This window comes from Columba livia, chromosome 1 (assembly GCF_036013475.1).
Source record: "Columba livia isolate bColLiv1 breed racing homer chromosome 1, bColLiv1.pat.W.v2, whole genome shotgun sequence".
NCBI lineage: Eukaryota > Metazoa > Chordata > Aves > Columbiformes > Columbidae > Columba > Columba livia.
The window spans coordinates 112269812-112290794 of record NC_088602.1 but is presented as its reverse complement, the minus strand read 5'-3'; the positions used below and the strand labels follow the sequence as shown (position 1 = coordinate 112290794).

At 38.8% G+C, this 20983-nt stretch overlaps 1 protein-coding gene across 9 annotated transcripts in view; it reads right to left on the bottom strand.

Moving 5' to 3' along the window:
- ARHGAP6 (Rho GTPase activating protein 6) overlaps positions 1-20983 on the bottom strand; it is a 335136-nt gene that overhangs the window by 49825 nt on the left and 264328 nt on the right. For all 9 annotated transcript variants that reach the window (XM_065073365.1, XM_021300814.2, XM_021300816.2 and 6 more), the window contains one exon: positions 11031-11190. In XM_065073365.1, the coding sequence (XP_064929437.1) occupies positions 11031-11190 (160 nt within the window). The remainder of the gene's footprint in view (positions 1-11030; positions 11191-20983) is intronic.

Here is a 20983-nt window from a genome sequence, read left to right as displayed (position 1 = left end):
TAATAGAGGAAATGAAAAATCAGAACACTAAACTATAATTGTTTCGGAGCTTATTGGTACTTGTTAAACCTTTAGCTGGACCTAAGGAAACCAACTCATTTTGACATGAAAATAAACAGCTCCTTAAACCCTTTTTTATGCTAGGATGAGGGAAACTGCTGCTGCTGCCATATATAGAAGGGCTGATGGAAATAACATACTCAAACAAGCCTCTGAAGTTACCTGGCAGCTTTTAGAGGATTACAAAGGAAGGATGAAATGCCCTTGTATGCCCTTCTGTGGCTCTCACTGGAGAGCAGCAAAAAGCAGGTGAATTCCTAGAAAGGGAGAACAGATAAAAATGCAGGTCTGACTTCTGTGTGGATAGATTGAGGCAGATGCTCAATTAACATAAAGCTTTGCTTGCTTCAGTGCCTACATTAGTGCAGGATTTCCTGCACCATAAGAAGTCCCAAATCGTAGTACTCTAGAAAATAAAAATTAAATTAATTAATTAATAATAATTTTTAAAAACCCACAAACCAAACCCAAAACCACACACACACAGATAGGGCCAAACGGTAACTTGCTACACATTTTTTTTCCAGGAAAACCTTTTGATGGAGCACGTCTTGTGTCAATATGGCATGCAAAAAATGTCTCTGGGTATACCGAAATTAGCAGGAACAACTTCTATACTTCAGGGCAATATTTGCTACACTGAGACTGACGACAGAATTCATGAAATAGCAATGTGAAGTAGCAGGTGAAAGACAAAACACAAACACTGTATTTTTTCCCATTGTAGCAGCATCTGTAGTGTGACAGGAGCTTCCTTAAACTCGAAAGGCAGGTAAGTTCCTAACTAAGCAGACTGGTACATCAGGGACTTTGTTGTTGCCCTTCACTCTACATGAAAGACATTCACAAACCATGATAACAAGCAGAGGTTTAAAAGTTTTGAGAAAGACTGAACAACATCCCCTGTTTAGAGTGCTTTCCTGACAGTAAAATAGGTTAAAAAGTGTCTATACTGCTACAACAAACAACTACAGTAAAACAGTAAAATATTCTAGTTGTACTGAAAAGCAAACAAAAAAGCAACATTAAAACACCAAACCCTAAACAAACAGAAGCCTTGATGCTGTACTTTGAGATAAGAAAAATACAAATAACACCTCTAAAACTTTCTTCAGTCCACTGGGGCCAGGGGAAAATTGACTGCGTCCTTGCATCAGTTACCTAAACAAAATGTCATTTTATAGTTTGGATGGGAGGATAGTTGCTTGATACCATTCCTCATCAAAATGACTTTTTATTTGATAAGAAGGAGAATTCCCTTTAATCCCCACAACACAGCGTGGGCTAGAGGCAGACCAGACATTAAATTGCTAGTATTTGGCTGGCATTGAACTTCTGTATTGATAAGCTGGCTTGCACACCTGTCCTGGCAGGTGAAGCAGCAGCCATGTTTCTTTACATGTCCCTTAGAGCTTTCCCACAGGTTGCTTTAGGCGTGAGCACAGTTTGAGCTCTTCAAACAAAGAGGAAATTCTCCCAGTTCTCTGGAATTCAGGGGACGTGCTGGTGGTCACAGATGTGGTTTGAGATATCCAGGTCTCCCCTGTTTTCTGACCATTGCCTTATTGTTTTGAACCCTTCATACAAGCCTTTCCTTGGACTTTCACCTTAAAGAAAGAGTTGTGCAATAAAATAAAACAGCCTTCATAGCTTGCTCCCTCCAGGGCTAATTAAACTAGTTCACAATATTCCTGACAGACCCTTGATGAAGAAATGAAATGAGGAGTCTTTAGTGCAAGGAAGTGAAATCCCAGTGCAGAAAGTCTCTTGCTGGACAGGCTGGCAGCCCCAAAAACTGAGATGCCATCCCTTTGAAAAATGACCAATGGACCTTCTTTCTCGTAATGTTTCATTGTAATAATTATCTGTCCTCTGTATCATCAGTCATCTGGCTTGCATACTTTTTTATTAATAAACAGGAACAGGTGTTGAAAATGTAAACCACACAGACAAAAGGCATGATGAGCTCTGCAGAGGGCTTGAGTTGACTTCCTGCACAGAAATAGAGTCACGTAGACATTTGTCTAATCTATTCTTAAAAACCTTCAGCAGGAGATTAGGTCTCCATTAAAAACCCAGGTAGCCTTTTCAGTGTAAAAGCCTAATGCAAAGATATATATAGTACCACAGATCTTTTAAAATAAATCTAACTGTAGTCTTTCCTAACCAGTGTTTAGAGACATATCTTAAACTTCTGACAGCCATCAGAACTCCTCCACTGAAACCATACATTTGAAGAAACTTTAGAAACTAACTCTTCTACCTAAGACAAAAAGAAATCCTCATCAGAAACACTTCTCTAATGCACTTTTGAAAGGAGCAATACATGTAAGATAATAAAAAGAAATTTGACTTTCAACTGAATTTTTTTAAAGAGGTATACCAGAAGAATACACACACATTAAATCAAAGCTCCACCAAAGGCAAGTAGAACAGAGAAATTAGTAGGCTGCAATGTCAATATTCTTAATAAAGGCTCAAAAGCTTCTCACGGGGGATATTTTTATTGGTATTTATTCTTTGGCTTTGAACTGTAATAAAGCATAAAATCTTAAGTCACTATAGAATCACCACATGCTTATCTGGACTATTTGCAAAGCACAGGACAGCCTAGTTGAGTATTCAAAACCAAAGGGCCAGTACTACATCAAGTACAAAAGACAGATCGGGCAGAACACAATCAAGAACACCTCTGTTTATCACTAGTGAGCTCACAAAGATTTTAAAAGCAAACAAAAAGAATCAAATACACCTGATTTTGCAAAATACTTGTTCCCTCAGCCCGTGTGTCTGAACTTTTCAATATGGCCAATGGTCATAAGTAACATTTTAAAACAGAAGCTGAGATTTCCATGCAGCACAGTAATAGAGACAAAATACTGGATGCAGTTATATGTACTTATAGTCAATAGCTATTTCAAGTGTACTGTTAAGGAAATTACATTAGATAGGAATTGTTTTATTTCTCAGAAGTAGTTTCTAAGTTCAATAGGACTTTGCATCAAATGTATGCATTCAGTCATCTCTGGACCTGCATTTATAAGAGCAGTACCCTAAACCCACAACAGTCAACATCTAAATAAGCAACTGCCCTAATTATGAAGGCCTCTGGTCACGATGCCATCTCCAGTAACATGATATTTCAATATGGAAATGTGCATCATAGTGTTTCCTTATTTATCTTTGGAGTTTCAGCAAGATCTCCCCCAGTCATTGTGGTACCCACTGAAAGAGTCCTGCCTTTCAGCGCTCCTGCCCCGTCAGCTCTGAAGCAAAGTGTTCCTTCAGTGTCCAGCCCTGTCCCCAGGCCCTTCTTCCACAAAACACACCTCCACAACAAGTAGATTCTTGGAAGATACACAAAACTTTCTTTTGAAGGTGTTGCATTACACACTAACTTTTCCACGTTCACATTAATGGTGCCCATTGATTTCACCAAGAAGCCCAGCATTTTCTATTTCTGTTCTGTATTCGTATAGCACTGAAGAAAACGCATGCTGCTTCTCGATCAAAGCTTCTAGCTAGTTACCAAAATACAAACTAATTATTAAAAATATAAACTTCTTTTGCTGTTTGCAGTGAGTAAAAGCATTTCTTTTTAAAACTGTTAGCTTGTTTGTAACTAATGGACTAGATATACTGAATAAAGTTTTCCTGATATAAATGGACATGTAAAACCTGCTACATGATACAAGAAAACCTTGAAAATCAATTTGCTGAGCATCACACAGAGCCTTTTATTAAAAAACAGCAACAAAAATTAAAAAACCTACCTCATGGCAAAATTTTAAAAAGGAAACAGATCACTAAAAAATTCCTTAAGTTTTGAAGGTAACAAATTATTGGCCCTGTTCTCCCATTAGAAAAAATATGTTCTTGCAAGCTGCATGTATTTCTATCTTGTTCTTGTCTTGATGGTAGCAAAAAAAAAAAAAAAAAAAAAAAAAAAAACAAACCCACCACCAACAAAAACAAACAAACACACAAAAAAACAGACAAAAAGAAAAAAAAACACCAAACCAAACAACCACAAATTTGCAATTTTCTGCAAGTTTGCAAGTTTCCTTATTAGGAGGAAAAAAAAGATATATCTGTATATATACATGTACACATATACACATATATATATGTATACATGTACATATACACATACATATATGTATACATGTATATATACAGATATATATGTATTTTTGGCTTGCTTATCCCCATGCCTGGAAAAGCTCCTGTCACCTTCACTTTGACAAACTCCTGTGTAGCAGGGTGTAAGGCTGCATACTCTTACAACCATTCCCCTGCAGCAGCTGGGACTTCTCCCGGCTTAAAACATTAAGTCAATCTTATTCTATTTTTTTTCCAGACTGAGATATTTCTTTTTTTCTCCCCAGGAGGAAAAGAAAATCCTCAGGAAAAAAACAACCAACCAAAAACAAACAAAACCAAACAAAAGCCACAAACAAAACCCAACAACAACAACACAAAAAAAACCCCACACAAAAATCCCCAAAACAACAAAACAAAACTAAAACCACAACATGTTTCCATGGAAAATTTGAATTTGAGAGGAGGGAAGCTTCCATCTCAAAATCAGCAAGATAGAGTTTTCACCTCTGACCAAGTTTGATACAGTAAGCCTGATGCAGTACATCCAAGATTTACTAATGCAGTATAAATGTGCAAAATTCAGCTCATAGTCTTTTTTATCTTTAATATAATCTTCATGAACACTGCTATATTGAAACAAAATCCATGGACTCACAGGATCACGTTAGAGACAGCATTTATATGAGAAGAACTGGCAGAGGTTGGCATTAAAAGGGTCAGTAATAAGCGTGTTCACTTAAAAGATATACCAATGCCAACTCAAAAGCGTCCAGCTGGTAATCCCATAGCTCCACAAAGTATAGGATACAGTTTACTTAGATGCTTTCCACGGTTAGAACAGTCTATAAAACATATAACATGGTCAGTGACTAAAAACAATGAGAAGTCTGAAGCCCTCACAAAAATGCAAGTCCAGATAAAAATTCATAGTCACTATCAGTGTTAAGTAAAATAGATAATGAAATACAACGATGAGTAATGTAAGCAAAAAACAGAACCAAAAAGCTACTCCTTGCCAAAATAAACAAGAAGCGGAGAACATGTAACTCTGAATTCCCATTTTTATTGAGAGCTTAACTGGAATGTACTGGGGGCAAAGTGCACCAATGAACACAAAAAATTCAGAAAGCCCAGTTAGGTATGTTTTGTGCCATTTCAGAGATGGGGTTGTCTCAACCCTCTGTCTGCAATCACACACTTATCCAGGCCTGCTCCTTGAAATTCACCTCACTAAAGCACATCTCAGAGGACACAAATGTCCACTTCATGTGAGCAGATGTTCAGCCGCACACATCTGGTGGAAATGGCTACAAAACGTGCATGCAAAAATGTACGACAGCACATGTTCAAGTAGCATAAGCAACATCTTCCCTTAAATGACTCTTAACTATATTTAGGTTACTAAACCTAACCTTAGATCATACTCATTACAACTAATTCAACAAACAGAACTAGTTTTGGCAGTAAAATTAAGAATTACCTTCTCTCTCTCCAAATAACCCAATGACTCTGAAAAAATCAATTCCCTCAGAAAGGGGAACACGTGCTGTAATTACTGAATCTACTGTATAGGACCTACTTGCTGTTAACAATAAGTAACTGTGGATATGCATTCTTGTCATAGGTGGCATCAACACACTAAACAGTTGTAATAAAAGAGATTAACTGCCTTTACTAAGACGTTTGGTTCACTTGCTAAAATAGGTGGGTAACATTTATTGTCAGTTCTGGAAAGTGAGGATAGATTCTGAGACTAACCTTTGGATTTTCATTCCAAAATATTTGAGAATCACTAAAATAAACCCAAAGGTACAAAGTAAAGGTATGCACCACTTCTACCAAAATATAAATATGGTATGTGGTGCATGTTGAAACCAAAACACTACATCAAGGTAGCATTAAGGTTGTGACCCAAGCCAACAAAAGCAAGATAATTCATCAGAGATGGATGTCCCTGGACTCAGCCCAACCTACTGCACGTATTGCAATCTGTTGGATCTGATCTGTTAAGAGTACTGGGCTAACAAATAACCTCAACATGCAGTCATCAATAAATCCACCTTGTATTTTGAAGTGAGATTGGAACTTGTCCAAATACTGGTAGTACATACACATTCTTCACACTTCTCTGATGGACATTTCCCCAATTTTCAAAACAACAAAGTCAGTGCCTATAGATGCCTCAGAACATAGGCCACAGAGATTCAACCATTTGCAGATTTTGCAGATAGTATTTCATTTTCTAGTGATCCTCTCTCATCTTCTGTTTTTCCATGGCAGTATTTATACAGGCTTCATTACTTCCTAATTATCCGCATATCTCCCCCTTATTTATCTTCTTAACAAGTGACCACAAAAAACAGCTCAGCCATTTATGTTTGCATGTCCCCTTGGTAAATGCACATCTACCTAAGTGATATTCAGAATGAATACTGAGCTTTTTTTTTTTCCTTCCCCCTCATTTATTCTTTCTCTCCACAACTCCTTCAGCCCTGTTGCAAAGCTGGGAACGCATCCTGTTGGGGGGCTGGTGAGAAGGTGAGAAGTCATGGTCTCTTCTTGAGTAAAGAGAAGTGAAAACTGCTATTGCAACCTCCAGCTCCCAAATCCTTTTTGAGTCTCTACCAAAAGGTTCACATTGTACCTTAAAATTCAGGCAGATGCTTGAGGAGCTGACTTAGGATTAGAAACCAAATTTCTCATTTGCTGTAACTGATAGAGCCCTAGAACTGTCTACCAGTGCTCCCAAAACACAGGCTCGGTGAAGTGGGACAGGACCGTGAATGAAGACAGTTATAATTATGAGGTATTTAAGAAAATGATTCAACCTCATTTAATGCCTCCTCTGCTCAAGAGATACCTGGAGCCTACGAACAGAAGAAAATTAGTTCCTTTCTTGCTCTGATCCCAGTTTTACTTTGAAAAAAGCTACCTGACTTGAGTTACCTTTTTTCTTTGTGTGTGTGAAGACATGCAGTAAAAAGTGCATTTTTTCAGTACTTTCATACAAGGACACAAATAACTGGAAAGTCACCAAAATGTAAGCACACCGAAAGTTAATTTCATGACAGTTGTGTTTTTTTTTTTTTTTCCTTTTTCTGTTATAAAGACAAGATTGCCTTCTCCAAAACAAGGAAAACACAGTATATTCTAAACAGTAACTGTAAAGAAGTGTCACCACAATTGTACTGTTGTGCCAGTCAGAATGCCAGACAGCAAATTCCATAGAGTAACTGCATTGGTAGAGAAACTGTAATGCTCTGCTCAGAAATGATCGCCTCTCACAATATAACACAATAAACCAGAGAGATGGTAAATGATTCTCGGTCTAGTTTCTGGTAGCAGATGGGGGAGTGACATGGGAGCTGAAAAAGATGTTGATCACAGAATCTGAAAGGCAGATGAGGCAGAAAAAGAAGAGAACAAGAAACAAACCTGAAGCATCTCTGTCATACATATAAAAATATGAACTATCGATCAATTTGAATTCATTCTAATTGTCTGCTGCAGTGCAATCATAGCATATTTTAAATTACATGCCTGTTAAATAAATTATTGTGGGAGGTGGTCCCCCCTCCCTGTGACCACAGGATATTTAGCTAAGACATGCCAGTAATGAGTTTTGTTACTGGTAATGGCTGCAATACAGCAGAGGAGAGGGATTACGTATGAGGTATTATATTCTATGCATTCATCTGTAAGTGTGGGAGAATAGCCAGGTGTGCCCTGAAAGTGCCAACTAACTGTACTTGCTGTGACAGAGAGGGCTTCTGAGCATGGAAAGACAGAAACATTTTGAAGAAGCAACCAATAATGGCATGACCATGATCATAAAGATGACTTCCACACAAGCATGTTTGGCACAAACACTTGTTACCCAAGAACAATTAACTTTTACATACCATAATACTTGTGCCAGTAAATGTAGTTACTCAAGTGCCTGCAGGAAGCAAATTAATGCCCAGCAGGCACAAGCATGTTCAAATGTCATTCACTCATGAGTTCCAAAGAACAGTTAAAGAACCACAAAGAAACCCAACTTTAAAAAAAGCTTTCTATATTTTCTAACACGTAGATTATCCAACTAATGTCTTCTCTTGAATATTTTCACGTGGCAGACTCTGAGTAGAAGAGAACTGTAGAGCACATCTTTCTATCTCTGTATCTCTCCAAAGCTCTCCCAGCTCTCCCAAAAAGACAGCAGTAGTTCTACATGTAACTTTACACGTCACTTTTTTTTTCCTAAACAAAACATGTTTAGCAGCCTTCAGTTTGTTTTTAACTGGAGGTACAAATGTATTCTTCTATACCTGAAGTGCCCAAGCCAGTTTCACACTGCTTAAACTTGAAATTCTCCATTTACAAAATACTGTGATGTTAGCAAATCAACTGGATTGCTACCTGTACCCTCTTACGATATGTTTCCATTCCACACCATTCAAGAGTGATGGGAACATGAAGTGAACTTCAAAGTGTCTCTATAAAGGGCCTAAACCAACCTGTAGTGATTTCGGAATATTGCAGATTCTTTTTCTCCTACCAAAACGACATGACAGATGTAGTGTAATGGACTGACAGAATTATTATTAGTTATATCTACTGTGACACACCAAAATCGGTGCCAGACTTAGAAACATGATGGACTTGTATTACCTTAATTCTAGTTATTACCTTCACTTCCTTCAGCTAGATGGTATTACAACATTTTCAAACTCAATTGCACTGGCTATTCATTCAACTTGCATACCTTAGAACACAGAAAAATTAATGATTTGGTCATTCAGAGCAAGTATGCAGATGTGAAATTATTTGCCTCATCAATAATCTCACTGGTAAACCTAACGTGAATGGCAGAACTGAGTAGCTAATTTATTTCTCAGCCAAACTGAAATAAAAGATACACTAAATGACTGGGCCAACAGTAGAGACTAATCAGGAGCCTGGGTTCCTGACTTTGTGAAGTATCTTTTATTTTAACTTGCTTCACCAGAATTTATATTATTCTTATTTAGTTTTTATGCTTAAAATTTACACTTTTCAGATTCAATACATCTAAAATTAATTATACATTATGTATGTACACACATATGTGCTGTGAAAACAAAAACTATTCTTGTGTGTGATCTGAACCTGAAAGATTCAGCAGTGGCTAATCTGCAAGCCTTGGCAGCGCTGTGCCAAGTTGTCTGTGACCTCAAAGAATCTTGCAGAGGAAGGGTGGGTTGACTGGGAAGAGACCCTGGCTTTCCCAGATGCTTGGCCTTTCATGGCAGTCTCAGCAGGAAACAGCAAGGAAAACACCAAACAGTATTCATTCTCTGAAGCTCAAAGTTTTTGAATACAAATATGTATACTCTATTGTCTTGGATAGTATTACACAGAATCACATAGAATGGAGCTGGAAGGGACCTCTGGAGTTCAGCTAGTCCAACCCACCTGCTAAAGGACGTTCACCCAGAGCAGATCGCACAGAAACGTGTCCAGGTTGGTTCTGAATGTCTGCAGAGGAGACTCCACCACCTCTCCGGGCAGCCTGTTCCATGGCTCTGCCACCCTCAGAGTAAAGAAGTTTCTCCTCATGTTTAGATGGAACCTCCTGTGCTTCAGTCTGTGCCCATTGCCCCTCATATTATTGCTGGGCACCACCAACCTCCCTATATTCATGTCCCACTGGAACTGCCAGTGACAGTTCAGACTACCAGAAAACATTGCAGTGCCTTTAGTGAGCCAGTTTCTGACATGAACGTCCTATAAAAATGTTTTCATATTGACTGAACATTTTTGAGGGACCAAGGAAGCTGTAAATAGGGCTTGAAGTTGATCACATCCATCTCACTACAAACTGATGCCCTGCTATAACTGGTAAGTTGGACTTGTTGGTTTTGGCAGGAGTTTTCTGCAAATCCTAAAAAGGTGATGAATGCCCAAGCCTATGTCTTTCACATTTGTTCTCCTCCACACCATTATTTCCATTGACTAGACAACTTTTTTCTGCTTAACTTTGATTCATTCAAAAACTGTGCATGTGCTGCCACACAGTACCTCTGCTCACAGCCAAAGGTGAGAATTCAGTGGTGTCTTGTTATTCCTTAAATAAGTACACAACAACTGGAAAGGAACAACAGGAGAGACAGATTTGCAGGTGTTTGTATCGCAGCACAATGGCTGCCTTTGCTAGGCTTGATCTCCAGCCTACAGGAAACAACGGAAACATTCACATTAGTTTTAGTGAGGTTTCAATCTCTTCCACAGTAATGTAAGTACAGGTCTACTACATGCATGTATCCTGCATCGGGATTCTGATAGCTGAACTTCTCCTTTTCAGTTCCTCCTTAGGACTCCTTAGGAGTTCAATGCTTCACAGTGAAAATTACCTTGTTTTTTTAGGAAATAATCACCACTATCTTTAGGAAAAAATATTTGATGCAGATGCCTTGGCTGGCTGGCTGACAAGTGATGCTTGGCTTCCTTCAGAGCCAAGACAAGACAGAGTAGAAAAGCCACTTCTGTGGTATGATCTCTCTGACCCACACAGATGTGGAATACTTTTGGATGTCAGGAAGTGTAGGAGAAGCCTTTTTCTCTCAACTGAGTATCAAGAGATCCTAGCAATGAACAGGTCTGATTTAGATTATCTACCCTGTTTACATCTTTCCTTGACCAGATGATGCCAGCCCAGGTGGCCTGAGTTGGACATAGTAGACAAACATGACTAGTTGTTCTTATGTAGTTACTATCTTTAAGGAAAAAATAAATAGAAGACAATGTCTGCGGGGTTAACAATCTAGTGTTTTCTCCCTTTCACTGCTGTGATACGAAGTCAGTGGCTTAGCAGTCTAAATAGAGAGGGTTTATCAAGCCCTTACCTTTGGGGATAGTAATCTGACAGCCCAGATCACAGTCCTGCTGCAACTGATAAAAAGCCACTTCCTGCAGCCGGGCACGCTCCAGCTCTGAGAGGCTTTGGACGGGAACTGACTTCAGCCGAACGCTGCGTCCTGACATGCTGTTCCAAGTGAAATCACCCTACAGGAAATCAAATGGAAAAATATGAAGCATCATACGGTATGCATGGTTTAATAAACAGAACCATCTCTTTTACTGCTAGGCAAAACAACACAGGTCCTCTTTTCTAAAAGGCTGTTTTCTTGGACATCTCTAACCTTGCAAATATCTTTGTTTTCCTAAGAGCACCATTCCTTAAAAGGCCTACAGATATGCAAAACAAAAAGTCAATTCTGTCTGAAACCATTTAACCAAGTATTGTTGCAAAAACATTAGGATTCCAGTAACCAAAAGCACAAAGCAGGGGAAAAAAAAGCGCCCTTGTCTGCTTTTCCTGGTTTGCTTTCTTTGTACTGTACTCGGTCGTCACTTCATTGCTTTCCCCATGCAGTCAGTCAGAGATGCAAACCTCCTGGGGTGTGAGGACAACACACATCCCATCTCCCTCCACCTGCTCATCTCCCTCCACCCGGCTGTTCAGCTGCTTAGAGTACACAGGCAGAGCCCCTTTTCTTTTCCGACACATCCCCTCCCCTCCTTATGACAATACTGTGTTTAGACCAAGATCAACTGAAGGACAAGCTGTTTCACGTTTTTGAAAAGCCACAATAACAACGTATGTGTTAAAATTTATACAGGAAAACAACAAGAGATATGCTGCATCTCTGTAAAGTACCAATTATGCTTTGAAAGCAAATCAAAAGCTTCAGCTGTTCTATCTCCCACCTGTGATAACACATACAAAAAGCTATTCTCTTAGCTAGTATTTAGCTTGGGTGAGAGAAGTAATCATCAGTGAAAGAGAAGTGCAAGCACATAGACAAGCTTAAAGGCTAACAATTATCTTCAAGTAAGAATTTCAAAATTCATCCAAGCATCACCAAACAGTGCATTTTAGTACTACAGGGAAAGAAAGAAGAATTTGTTTTTCATTCTGTGTTAAAAACTAAACATCAAACTTATCAGCAGGTATAACCTGATGCAGCTGTAGATAATGGAAAAACTCTGATGTACACCAGATGAGCTGTAAAGACAAATCCACCAACCTGCCCTTCACAACATGGCAGACTTATAATTAACAAACTTTGCTCTCAAGTGCCCATTTTCAGTTTATATTTCAACATCTGTACCTTTACTGCATGCTCATTTTTTCCACCATTCACTAATAATTCATCTGTTCTGCACACACATCCACAGTCAAAGGATGCCCATTGACTTGGAAAGACATTGGCTTAAGCTCCTTATTACTAAAATCAGTAAAATTTGCCTTAGTAGTTACGCATCCTGCTGTATGTGAACATGTTTATGCACAGGTTTCCACGTATTTTGCCTACATATGTATATATATGTGCAAACATACAACCTGTATATGCATTTGTGTATACACACACATATACGTACCTATATATGCATACCCATGACTGTGTGTGTGTATCCACATATACATATGAGACAAAAATCATTTACAAATAGGCAGCACTATCTAGCAATACACATCAAAGGAACTACACATTAAACACCATTTCTTATGATGCACAAAGTATGTTTGAGTACATCATATTTCATAGCATTTTTTGTAAGTTATTAGGCAACCATAACAGATAAAGCTGTTACTTCGATGTGAACAATTGCATATTTGTATGCTCAATGGATGTACTATGCTCAATATCTTTATGATATTTATATATACACAGGCCACATATGCATGTTTCTGTGCTAGCCTAGTATTTGCCTGCTGGAATTTGTTCCTTCATTTTTTTTCCTCTTCATCCCTTGCTCTTCCATTGCCTTTCTCCTGATTAGCTAAATTTAGTCATCTCAAACTAAGGGTTTGCACAGTAACACAAGCTGAGCTAACTAGCTTAACACAAGCAAAACCAAAGAGTCACATAAACCTTATTTGCAAAACTGCCAGTAAACATTTACATTTTTTTCAAAAGCTGTTGTCATTTATAGATAAAAGTGATTGAGAACAGAATCCACAACCAGACAATGTATACTAAGAAACCAGCTCCTTTCCAACCCTGATAATGCAAAAGAAACTTTACGAGTACAAAAGCATGCAATTCAGTCCTCGTGAACATAATGTAAAATATGTTCTGTGGTCAAACTGGCACAAAGAGAGAAATCCAGGTCTTTATGGTATAGACTGAGGAGATTTATCTATTTCTCTGAGATGAGCATTTTCATAAGCAAAAAATATCATTGATATGTCTACCATAGAAACATTTCTACCCAGGATATTTAATTTTGAAAGAGGAATGGGATGCAAAAAGGATACCCATTAGAAAATATTGAGGTAACAGAATATTTCTACTGTTTAGGACATGTCCCGTTTCCCGTAGAGCACCAAAAACAAGGGGTGCATGAGGCTCTTAGAAATTACGACAGATTACATAAATATTCTTTAACTGAATTTTGCATTGACACACGAATTATTGCAGTTTTTTCAGATAAAAACTAACAAGGGCAAAGGTAACTCTGGAGGTAACTCTGCATCTGTTGCCTTATACCCAAGTTGGGTCTGTAACCGCAAGCAGTGAGCTGTACCACAGCAATGCCCAGCTCACACATCAGTCCTGTCAAACAAACTCAGAGAGGCAAGGCTTGCTAGCTCTGCTACAGCCCTGCATTAATAAATACTCTGCTTTGGGGACCTCAGTGAGCCTCTTGACACAGAGCCGTGCTGCTTTAGATGAGCAGAGCAGCCAACTCAGCGCTGCCTCAGGAATCCTACCCAAGCTAATTTTACCTTAATCTGGAGTGCCCCACCTTATTCTTTTTTATAGGAGGTCAAGGGCTTAAGACCAAGCAAAGGAGAAAGTCCCCAAGAACATTATGAGGGCTGGGGTTTTTTTGTTGTTTTTTTTGGGGGGTTTTGTTTGTTTGTTTTGGGGGTTGTATTTGTTTATTTGGTTGGGGTTTTTGTTTGTTTTTTTTTCCTGGCAGTCTACAAGCTCTCAATATATCCCCGGCACTCACTGGGTTGGCCCTGCCTGGCTAAAAAGGATGGGATGCAAGTTCTGCACCCTCCAACACCAAGACAGGTTGAGACGTGATAAAGAATCACTCTGTCCACTTGCTGAGAAGACATTCCTCTTTGACACTTGATGGGCTTGACAAAATCTCTGCTAGGTCAAATTAACATAGGTTTTTACTTGGTAATGGAATGCATGACTAATTAACTAAAATATTTTTGGAAGATTATGTGTTAGGGCCAGCGGAATCTCCTAACCTGCTAAAGTGAGAGCCCCAAGAAATGTTTCCTTGGAAAAGTCTGGTTTATTTGGCAAATAAATATCACTGTCTTCTATGAGCCAAAACACGGTACTTGATAACTTAATCTATTCACAGACTCCTATACTTTGTATGACACAAGGTAAATTAAAAGCCTCATCTTCCTTCTAAAGCACTGTACAATTTTATGTACAGCCTGTAAATTATTGCAGAATCAACCAGGCTTGGGAGAATTCCAGGAAAGAGCAGCTCCCTTGCAGGACGGGTGCTGGTGCAATTACATCAGTCACATCTGCCTAAAAGCTCTTCTCCACTGTGGGGCAACCAAAGGAGGGAAAGGGCAGGTCAGACACAGAGAATATCTTCTGTTTCTCCATATGAGGAGGAACATTTCACCAGCCTACTTCAACATCGTCCTGACATAGCTCCTTGCAGAAGCTTATGAGAAGATCTTTAACCACCAAGTCAGAGTTACTGGGTTTTTGAGGATCATACCCTGTGTATGTGTTCAGATGTATACAGACACACAGGTTTTCTGGTATTTATTTAGAGCATAGGATTGTAAACCAGAATATGACCTGCAAGCGGCTCCTTCATCACAAAGCAAACAAACACAAAACCAACCAAACAAAAAACACAACAAAACCAAAAAAACAACCAACCAACCAAACGAAGAAACCTGAACAAAACAAAACCAAACCAAACACCACATCACACCAACACCCACACCACAAAAACAAATAGAGAAGAGTGCCAACAGAAATATTACTCTATTGCTCTGGGATAAAGTGATCAGCCTGATAGGACACAAACTGCAAACTGCCAGGGTGCTTTCACAACTTTCATGAAACCTTAAACCAGACTAAAAGCCTTCTCCGATTTCTTCTACCAACCAGTCACTTCTTTTTTCTCACAAGTCACCAGCTTCAGCTGCATTTTCTCTCTGGCCCTCCCACTAACATCTAACAACTTTCCTCCACTCAGCCAAGCAGTTCACTTATTGGGTAAGAAATTAAAATACCAGACCTGATGACTCAGCAAAGGAGATGACTGGTTAACTGCATCTTCTGCCTTTCAACTATCTGTCCACTTATCGTGTATTTCTTGTCCACAGTCATAAGAACATTTTTAATAAGATGCAGACTAAAGTTTTAATAATATTCTTTCAACTTTTTTTTAATGGGTTGGATGTTCAGTGGCTCCAAAATAAATGTCAAGTTTATTCTGACTTAAGAAACACTACGCACTTAAATTACTCCTAAGCATGTGTAGGCTATTCTTGTGTACCTGACGTCTTTCTCCTGAGCCTCCAACACACACACTCTCATATGACTTCTAGGGAAGTCTCGTTCTTCTGCCCTTTGTACAATACAGAAACTGGGTGACAACTACTGCAAAGAATTCTGAATGTAGATGCAAATCTACTGGCGCTGGTTGACCTCTGAGGAGTTGTAAGCCTTAGGAAGTAACGTGGACCATGCACAGGGAGGCAAACAAAAACCCACACACATCTTAGGTAACACAAATTTTAATGCAAGATGGAGAAAGCAATTTTTATCTTACTGCATTATTATTATTGTTAATGACTTTAGTCTGTACTCATTTAGGTAAATGCCATTATCAGATTAGCTGTCTACTTCTCATCAGTCTTTTGCTCAAATACGTTGAAACCACTATGATCAAAACCAATTATGTCTATTTGTTTTTCTCTAGCCTGAACAACACTTAGCTATTGTGCTTGTATTTAGATAGGTCTCCACTGTAAAATAAATCCGTGTTTTTGCACATGAAAATATTATATTGCAAATAACATGGCAAATATAGTGCATAATGTCTTAATTCTGTTTGCTTAATTACTTCATTAAGCTTCATGAAACTGCATATCATTGCCGCTTTATAAACCTTGCACTTACCATGGTCATTTATTCGAACTCTCTCTAAAATCATTTCCAGACTCCTCAGGCACGAACTCTCCCAGTTTGACTGTCGGTACAGATAATCCCTCTCTTCCTCACTTCCCTGGTGTTGCTGAACTAAAACCAGCTCTGAAGTGAAAGCTGGCCACTCCAGTACAGCTAGATACCTTACATATGAAATCAGTGTACAAAACACTGTTTCTGGACAGGATGAGAATTAAGAAGGGGGAAATAAACTACATTAAGTACCCATTTTAGCACTACATGCAGTTAAGGACCATATGTCCAGTCCTTTACAAATGCCATCCTAGATAACCACTTGCAGATTAACTAAGAGGTAAGAAACAACCAGCTGGTATGAATGTGCTATGGCCTAACTCTCTCTGTCACACTATTTCCAGATGGTCTCCCATAAGCAGTGCAGCTGGAGTGGCAGCTACAAACTACTGCAAACTCTGGGATGCTCTGGCATCTCTGAGCACAGTACATGTCAAACAGCTGCTCCCAAGGCACTGCTTGTCACAAAAAAAAAAAAAAAAGACAAGCCCTTCAGATCAATGAAATGGCATCTAAATACCAGAAACAAAGAAGCACGAGGCTTGCCACGTGACACCAAAGCGTTCAGAGGAAGATATCTGAACATGAATTCACAAAGCATGGGGCCCCAACAATTAATCTTCATTAAGAAAGACTGACTTCATTAAGGTTGTTATCTAGGGTGACATCCTGTTCCCCTTGACGTCAATGGCAAGATTATTAATATAATGTCTCCATTAGGGAGAGAATAAGTTCAGTTCAGATGATCTTGAGTTATAGTTCGAAGCCTTGCATCAAAGTTGCAGTATCTAATGCTATACTCTACTTATCTATATTAAATAAAGCACATACACAAAAAGCTATTAGTTTTGTCAAAAATATCACACTTTAGAAACAGCAGTTCAGATATCAAAACTATTTAATGGTAATTAATATAACCACGGAGTTGCCAAAGACAGACACCTCCTCACTCCTAGCTAGCACCCTATCTTGTTTCCAAGGTTGGAAATCCGTGTACTTGGGATCTGTACTGCAAGACAACCCCTGTGGGGCACTGAAAGCCAGTATTCCCCACAGATGAGGCAGAATTCACACCCACAGAAGAAATACTTCATCTAACAAGCCAGTATGAACCCACGTCCAGGCACAGATACACACTTCAGAATATGACAAAGGTCATTTCCACTTACCAGAGTTGGGGGAGGGGAGGAAAAAAAAAAGGCAGCAAAAAGCAGCAGCCCTTCTAACTTTATTCCAAGGGTAAACAAGGAGCAGAAGAATGAGCGTGTATCAAAATAGCTAAAATAAAGGGGAAAATATTTCCTGTTCTTCTGTGATCAACCTCTCCAAGTTTTCCAAATGCCTCAGGATAGCATTTCATGTTTAGAATATTTTAAAAGCATTTTCTTAAAAAAAAATGATTTGTAACGGAGATGTATTTCATTCCTTTTCTGGCATTAACAAACATGAATGATGTACAAAGGTATTAGCCCAGCAAAATATTCATCCCTAACATACTCTGTACTGAACTTTTTATACATCCCAAAAAACAGCCTCCAGAAATTAGAACGCTCCATTAAAATGCATCAAAATATGTGTTCAGATTTTCTGCATTTCTTACTTCAGAAGATATCAATATTTTTGGAGGAGTTTATCTAGAAGCACCATGATTAGAGCCAGAAGGGGGTAAGTACTATTTTGGAGGTGCTAAACTGTAGACAGAACACCTTAAAAAGTCTAGATGCAACTGTAAGATTACAGTAGAAGTTTTGTCAGTCTTCATGTAAACAGATTTTTGTATATTTTTGTCAGTAAAAGAAAATCAAGTCATATTGTAACTCTTTGAATATTGCTGCAGGTTGAGAGTATATGCACAGCTGTCATAACCATGACTGCAGGCACTAATGAGCTGAACTGCAGTAATTAAACCCTCTGAGACCACAACAATGGGCTACACTACAAAAGCCGGAGGTTTCATCAATCTCTACACAAGAGATCTTGGATAGTCTAGGGTGATTAGGAGAATTCCTATGCCTTTTATCAGTTCAGTATATTTTGAGAAGCTGGTGCTATGTTTTTCACATGCATTAAACCAGTTTCCTGCTTCAGCAGGTATAACGTGAACTCTGCAAGTTAATGGCAGCAGACTCAAAAATCAAATACAATAGCTGCACGACTACTATCCTCAGTGGCAAAGCTGCCTTAAACAGACCCCATGCCAGCTTCTGCAACCAACACAAACATGCTCCCAAACAGCCCCCTTCACCTTCAGCCTGTGAAGCTGAAGACAGAACCACAGCCTGTGATGCACCAAGGAATGACATGTCCTCTCATGTCATCTCCGAGTTTTCTTGTGCCCCAAGTCACCGAAAAGGTGGGCTCTGTCCTGAGGACAACAGTATCCATTCAAGCCATCCATTCATGCTATGCTCTTACTAAATGTAAAGATTTCCAATGAGGTTTTGAATATGAAATAGTGATTTTTCTTCTAAGCCTAATGAGATTAACGTTAAGCATATGAAAACATAAGGCTGAGATTACATCCAAAAGGCATTTAAACTATTTGGATTAAACAAATATAATCAATATGTCCTATTTGTTGCTTTACTGGTCCTGAAGTAGTACATAATCCCCAGTGAAACAATAAGGATGTCTGATAGCACAGAACTTAACTGTTTCTGCATCAAATAATAAGTAATAATGTGACTGCAGCCAATGCTTTAAACAGTTAGGAGTGGAATCTATTTCTGTTATGTTCAGTATAAAAGAAAAAAAAAAAGGTAACATTTTAAAGAGAAATTATCTACTATTTCAAAGAGAGAATGCACGTGACACCATACACGGTCATTTCCAAGCATACAAAAAAAAATATCAGCCTGAGTATTGTGTACAAGGCTAAAATATATATTTGAATACCTCACCTTACCTCTTGGATTTTGAGCTTTTAAGATACATGTAGATTACACTATCTGACTTGAGCATACCATCAGAATCTCATAATGATGTAAAATTAACATAATTAATTCCATGACTCCAAGAACAGGGATTTGACTCATAGTAAAGCTTTTAACTCAATACAACCCCCTATTCTTACTGTTTCAAGTGGCTCAAACCAGTATTTTCTATAAAGTGATATTACTTACAAAAAGGTTTTGGGGTCTAAGGAAAATAAGATCTGTCATGGATGTGGAAAATAGCCATTCTGACTGCCTGCAAACCATGTCTGCTTGGAAAACAGTTGCAGTGTTTTTTCCTTCTTTTTTGGGGGGGGAGTGAGGGTGGGTGTGATTTAGTTGATAGGAACAAAATGCAAGACATGTCCACATATTTACATTTGGAAGCAGAGCAAGACCTCTCAGTTACTCAGCCAAAACAAAGAGTACTTGGGAAGAGGTCTGTACTACCTGGCTCAGAGCAAGAGCTTGAACCAGACTTTACCATATCCCAAGGAAGTGCCCTAATCAGGAGGCTACTAAATAACATCTACCCCCACAACCACACTGAACCTTGGTGCAGACTGTAGGCCCACTCCAGAGCAACCTGCAAACTCATTACGTGAATGGCTACTCTCAGAGCCCACTTGGACACCTCCACTGGTGACCACCCACTTACTCCATACTGTGACTGTATGAGCTCCCTCAAGCACATTCTCCCTTTCAGAACCTGGGCTGAAATAAAGGTGTTGTGGCAGTCTTTTTCTTATTTAAGGATGTTTACTCTGAGTCATGAGTTTGTATCACCAGCCAGCAGTGTTGCAGGTGTTAGCAACACAAGTACACATACCTCTTGGAGGCGGGGACAGACACATTTCAAACAGGCAGAAAACAAGCAGTTAGTTTTTAGGGACTGGGAGCTTTCACTTCATTTGCTACATAAGCACACGACACTTTCATTTTGGTTTTATCACTGTCACACTATGTTCATGCATGCAAACATTACCCTGCCCTACACAATCATGTCAGGCAGCTGAGGAGAAGTTTGTACCATTAAATGAGTAGCAGCACCCTGCCAATCTACTCTGGTTTATTGGGATTGTGTTTCTTGCTTTGTTTGTTTGGCGGTGGTTTTGCACCCCGCCCCCATTTTTTTTTAGTACATCTGAGATACCAAATTCCATCCACATTTGCAGCTGTTTCGATGACTCCATCACTCTCCTTTTCAGAGAGACTTTGTACAGATAACGGAAAAGTTCAGAAAGTACAGAAAATTTAGGAAGTCTAATAATCATGAAAATGCTATAAGCACAAGTAAGTGGCTTTGCATTCAACAGCATTGCCATTAATCTACGTAATTACTTTTCCTTTGTTTTTTATGTATTGAAGCAGAGCGTGCTTTCTTCTTGCAATGCACAGCAAAAGTCACCAAGCAGCACTACTTCAGCATTTCTTCTAAAAAAAAAAAAAAAAAAAAAATCCTGTTTGCACACGTGATTCTGCTGATTTGCCATTAAGTTAAATACCAAAAAACAGCTTAAATATTTTTTAAGAAACCTCCTCCGCTACACTGAAACTATACAAATTGCTCTGAATGGACATATAGCTATGGGTTAGATTGATGAATCAGTGTACATACCTGGGGAGACCACTAAAGAGCACATTGATACTCATCATTGCCTATTCACATAA